This window comes from Condylura cristata, unplaced genomic scaffold (genome assembly GCF_000260355.1).
Source record: "Condylura cristata isolate star-nosed mole 26May11 unplaced genomic scaffold, ConCri1.0 scaffold00014, whole genome shotgun sequence".
In the NCBI taxonomy this organism is placed as follows: Eukaryota; Metazoa; Chordata; class Mammalia; order Eulipotyphla; family Talpidae; genus Condylura; species Condylura cristata.
In genome coordinates, this window is record NW_004567115.1 from 41,843,550 (window position 1) to 41,849,549 (window position 6,000).

The 6,000-nt window shown below is 35.2% G+C and overlaps 1 protein-coding gene across 1 annotated transcript in view; it reads right to left on the reverse strand.

Moving 5' to 3' along the window:
• Positions 1 to 6,000, reverse strand: part of NEK1 (NIMA-related kinase 1) — a 94,302-nt gene that overhangs the window by 67,693 nt on the left and 20,609 nt on the right. The window contains exon 11 of the mRNA XM_012724792.1: positions 2,737 to 2,888. Within this exon, the coding sequence (XP_012580246.1) occupies positions 2,737 to 2,888 (152 nt within the window). The remainder of the gene's footprint in view (positions 1 to 2,736; positions 2,889 to 6,000) is intronic.

A 6,000-nucleotide genomic window follows, 5' to 3' on the forward strand; every position in this document is an offset into this window, starting at 1 on the left:
GGATTTCTTTTTGTAGTGATGAAAATGTTCTAAAGTTGATTGTGATGATGATTGTATTAACTTTGTAAATAGATTAAGTACTATTTAATCCCAAACTTTCAATGGACGAATTTTATAGTATGTGACTATCTCAAAGCTGTTTTTTCAAAAAAAAAAAAAAAAGCGTTACTGAGTAACTATTTCTGGACATAAAGCCCTGCATTATATATTTTTGACAACTTCAGTAGGTTGTAAGGACCAGCTTTAAAAGACCATTAAGTAGATTATAAAATAATGTGAAACAAGAAAAGAACGTTTAAGACATCTCTCAGGGAAGTTAGATAAAGCAAAATTTACATTTAATCTTTCAATATGCTCCATATTGCTTTACATATAAGATTCTCAAGTTACTTGTGAAATAAAAATACCAAGCTGCTCCTCTGGAATCACACATGTTATTTTTAGAATACGGCTTCTGTACACTAGAGAAAAATACAAAATATCCATACAAAGAAGATGTTTATTTTCTACTTCTTTTTCAGAAATTTGGCTGAGAGTGGGGGGGTGGTGGTATGGAAAGTACTAAACATGTTCATGGAGCTCCCTCTGGTGGCCTAATTATCAATCACATCTTTGTTTTAGTAGAATCCTTTTAAAAATAATGATTACAGAGCAAATCAAGATTTTAAGAAATAGAGACATTTTGATATATGCTTGATATATATAAACCTTTTACAATAATACATATTTCATTTTTGAAAATGCAAATGAAAAATGGTTATAAATTTCTTTATGAATTTCTTGTGATTCACTTCTTCTACTTAACATAATGCTTTCAAGATTGAAAAAGTTTCAAAATCAGTATGAACTTGAATGAAAAGATGATTAACCTTCTGGGAAAAAAAAAGGCAAAAATAAGTGATGCAAAAACCAAAGGGAGAAACTTATTTTAAAAGTTTTACTTTAAAATAAGTCAATTTGGGCCCTCCCTGGTGGCACAGTGGGTTAAAGCACAGCACTAAGAAGCTTAAGTCACTTCCACATGAGCTTGATTCCCTGCCTTGGAGGAAATCCACATGGTGCGGCAGACTTCTCCTGACTAGCCCACTGCTCCCCTCAGCAGTGTACTTTGTTGATCTGCCTGTTCTGCTCCCCACTCTGTCTCTGGTGAATCCTCTCACCCTCCACAACTCTGGCCTGTACTCCAGTTCTGTATGAATAAAAAAATAAATCTTAAAAAAAATAAATAAAATAAAATAAGTCAATTTTAGGTATTATAAATCTTTTTTTTTAAAGATTTATTTTATTCATGTATACAGAACTGGGGTACAGGTCAGGGGTGCAGGGTGGTGAGGGGATTCATCAGAAACAGAGCAGGGAACAGAACAGGCAGATCGACGAAGTACACTGCTGAGGAGAGCAGCGGGCGCTTTAACCAGTTGCACCACCAGGGAAGGCCTTCTAATTCTTTTAATTAAGACCTAAAAACTTTTACATTTGATTGTCATTTCTCTTTGTTTTCCTCTGATTTTCTTTTTTACATGAAATGACATGAAAATACATTGGAAAGTTTCAAGCAGGAGGATGCAATGAAGTATAGATGAAACATTTAGGCTACTTGAGAACAACAGTCTGAGGGGATACAGTTAAAAGCAGTATGATCACAGAAACCAGGAGATTACAACTATATTCCAGGTAGAAATGAGGGTCAGGACTAAGGTGGTGACAGAAATAAAAAGCAGTCCAAAAGTTTTTGTTAAGAACAAATGGAAGGGTGAAGATTTCATTTACTGAAATAAAGATGATCAGTTTGAGAAAGGGATAGATCAGAAGTTTAGTTTTGAGATGCCTATTAGAACTTCAGTTACAGATGTTAAGACAGATATAAGTCTGTACTTCAAGAAAGGAGTCCAGGCTGGAGATAGAAATTTGTTTCCATGTACCAATGCTGTTGCAGAAATCAATACTAGAGAGGAGTTACTGAAGGACTAAGTCCTTGAGTGTTCCAGCATTTGGAGGTCAGGGACATTAAGAGGAACTTGCAAGAGGCTGAGAAAAACTGTCACTAAAGTAGGAAGAAAATCTGAAGAATGTAACAACTATGACCTCAAGTAAAGAATACATTTCATGAAGGAAGGGTAATAAGCCAAAAATCTGAGTTACAATAACTTTAAACTTTTTTTATGACAGTTTTTAACCAAACTGACTATGGTGAAGTTTATCTTTCAGCAGTGTATACACAAATGTATACCTAAGCAGGCAAGTATGTATACGTGTGTGCATATACCTAAGTATGCAGGCATTGCCACCGACATTAAGGAAAGTGTCAAATTCCTATAACGAACACTGTGTTCCTGAACATGACATGTAAATGCCATGGAACTTAATTTTTTCATCTGAAATATGATAGAGTACACTATAACACACCTTCCAGTACTATGGTTTTATCTGACTGTGGATTCTCAAATACAAAAATGTCCCAGATTTTTATCAATTATATCATAGATATTTACTTGTTTTTTGCATAAAGTAAAATGGTTCTATTCAGATTGTTCAAAAGTGATTTTATTTATATCACTTTCTTTGTGCCCCAACTACTCAGGTAATATATCTACTAGATGTTTCTTTATGACTTTGTAAGACTTCTTAGAACATGGTGTGGCAATGTTCTTTGTAACTTAATAAAAACCAAGCTATGACCATCAGGGCAACTGAATTGAATTTGTTATTAATACACAACTTGTATTATGGCCATACCTGTTTATGTTTTTGGAGTGGTTTCTTTTCATGTAATTTTTTATCTCCGCATTTCTTATATGCTAAAGGTATTCCATATTTAGCAGCAGGCTTTGTAATTTTCTGAGCAGACACAACAGAAGCCACAGTTTGTCCTGAAGTTGGTCTTTTAGCTACATGAAAAGATACAGATAATTTTTTCTAGAATTCTTTATAATAAACCTTTCAAAACTCTCCAAAATAGCAGATTTTTCAATTTCACAATTACTGCCAGCATTTAACTTGAGACTTTTCATTAAACATTCACTCCAGATCACAGGCATTCATTATAACTATTTTATACTAATATAAGAATAAAATTCTAAATTTTATTCTGAAATTTATCATATTAAAATTCTGAAATTTATCATATTAAAAAAAGGACACCCTAAAATTGACTATAAGTAAATGCATATATGTGTAATATAATAAAGAACAGTGAATTGTAGACTTCAAACAAGTAAACTGAATGGTATATAAATTACATCTCAAAATAGCTGCTAAAAATTTTTAAAAAATTAAAAAAACACATTTCACTGGTTTAGAAATTATTTTCAAAATCAGAACATAAACATTGAGAGCAACTCTTAAACATTAATAAGTTCATCACTGTTTGGCAAAGTTAGTATCTTCTTCACATATTGTCTCAATGATGTCTATATCCATAAATTGATGAAGAACACATTCTTTAAAATAAGCAATACAGCTAAGGGACTCATAATGTAGGTACTTTTACACCTTGTTGGTGGGAATATAAATTGGCCAAACTTTCTGAAAGTAAACATCCTGTAGCATTTATATATTAAATTCTTATTGAAACCTAGCGGAGGTTCAACATTAGAATGACATTTTTAAAAAGTTATTAAAAGTAGCTTACTACTTAGATCTCTCAAAGGCATTAAAAGACTACTTGATATCAACTCCTACCAAAGCCTTTTTACCTCTCCTTAATTTCTTCCACACCTGCTAAGGTAAGGTATCTTTCTGCTGAAATTCCCCCCTGGCTGAGTACTAGTGTGCTTTCTTTCTCTGTGAGGCTTCAAAGAGAAAAAGTTCAGTTTTTTTTTTTAAATCATGTGTTATAGTAATTTAAATCAATTTCCTCCATTAAGTATTCTTCCTTTTCACAAGGTGAAAGGAGAAAAAAAATTCAACGGGTAGTTCAAAGTAAGACTTTAAGGTCAGTTCTTCAAAGAATATTTTAATTTTATTTGAAAATGTTCACCATATTATAAATTGAAAACAAACAAACAAAAAATTCTGCAATGTAACCCAAAGTATCAGTCATTATATATGTCATCACAGATAAAAAATACCAACTAGGGCCCTCCCTAGTGGCACAACGGGTAAAAGCACAGCTCTATGAAATGATTGGCAGCCACCTCAAAACGAGTTCGATTCTTGACCAAGGTGACCCACATGGCATGTCAGACCTCTCCTGACCTGCCTGCTTCTCCCCTCAGCAGTTTATTCCAGTCAATCTGCCTATTCTGCTCCCCATTCTGTCTCTGGTGAACACTCTCACCTTCTTCCCCCAAACCTCTGGCCTATACTATACCTCTCAGTTATTGTACGAATAAATCTTTTTTTTTTTTTTAAAGATTTATTTATTTATTCGTACAGAACTAGGGTACAGGCCAGAGATGTGGAGGGTGATAGGATTCACCAGGGACAGAGCAGGGAGCAGAACAGGCAGATCGACGAAGTACACTGCTGAGGGGAGCAGCGGGCGGGTCAGGAGAGGTCTGCCACACCATGTGGTCACCTCCAGGGCAGGCGGGGATCGAACTCATGCGGAAGTGGCTTTAGCTTCTTAATGCAGTGCTTTAACCCGCTGCGCCACCAGGGAGGGCCAGTACGAATAAATCTTTAAAAAATATACCAAATCTAACAGTATGTTAAGATTTGAAGAAATTTTTTTCCGTTAATGTTTATAATAAAGTCATATATATATATAAAATTATAAGTCATATAATCAAGTAAATGCTCACAAAATTAAAACATTGGCAGTCTGATTGGTAGTTCAGAGATTCATGAGTAATTTGTGTTGAAGATATGAAATACAGTGTGGTAGGGTAAGGTGTTTCAAATATGTTCCAACAGTAGCCTGATAGGAACTAGGGTATGTAAGAAAAAAATGTCCCTATTAAGAGTTCACTTGTGAAATCAAATTGTAATCTGGTTTAATGTGTTAACAGAACCAAAGAAATAATGGCATATGGGCACAAAAGCATAAAAATGAAGAGTACCAAGAGTCAGATACAAAAAGTTCTAGAAAGAGGAAAATGGCTTATCTGAACTTAAAGCATTTCTCAGGCTCAATAACAGGCAGCACAAAGCTCAAATGGGAAGTATTATAGGCCCATCAACAACACAACTCCCATTTCAGCCTTGTGCTATTATACATTTCATTCATGCATTGCCTGTGAGAGCAAAATAACTGTAATTCCTCTATAGGCTTATTATCCATGTGGCAGAATGTGCTGACCACAGGGAATTTTTAGACTTTCAGACAGCGGGTTTTTGATTAAGATTTGACTTCTCATGAGGTTTGACTTCTAGGAAAGAGATGCTGAATCCACCATACATTCAGTCTCTTGTGAATTGTGTTTCAATTGAGCTGATTTCCTAGGGGTTAACAGGCTCTATACACTGAAAGGATGAGTTTAAGAGTCTTTAAGAAGAGCTAAGTACACTGGTGTGCCTAAAAATACAATGTCACACCACTTCCAGTTAACATGGACTCAGTTTTATGACGTGGCATTTATTTTTATTAATTTACTAAAACTCAAAATGGGCTAGCACATGCAAAGCATTGTTTAAAAAATTACATACTTTTGAACCTTAAAAAATTCTGCTGAGCCCCCCTGTTGGTGCAACGGGTTAAATAAAGCACAGCACCATGAAGATTGCCATAACTACTTCAGCATGAGTCCAGTCCCACGCCAGGTGATCCACATGGCGTGACAGACCTCTCCTTACCCACCCACTGACCCACTCTCAGCAGTGTCCTTCATCAATCAACCTGTTCTGCTCCTCACTCTGACTCTGGTGAATCCTCTCACTGCTTCTGCACCTCTGGCCTATACCCCAGTTCTGTATGCATAAATAAATCTTTAAAAAAAAAAAAACTTCTACTGGAACTCTCCTGCATTGCTGGTGGGAATGTAAACTAGTACAACCACTATGGAAAACTGTTTGGAGGTTCCTCAAACTGCTAAACATGGAGCTTCCCTATGACCCAGC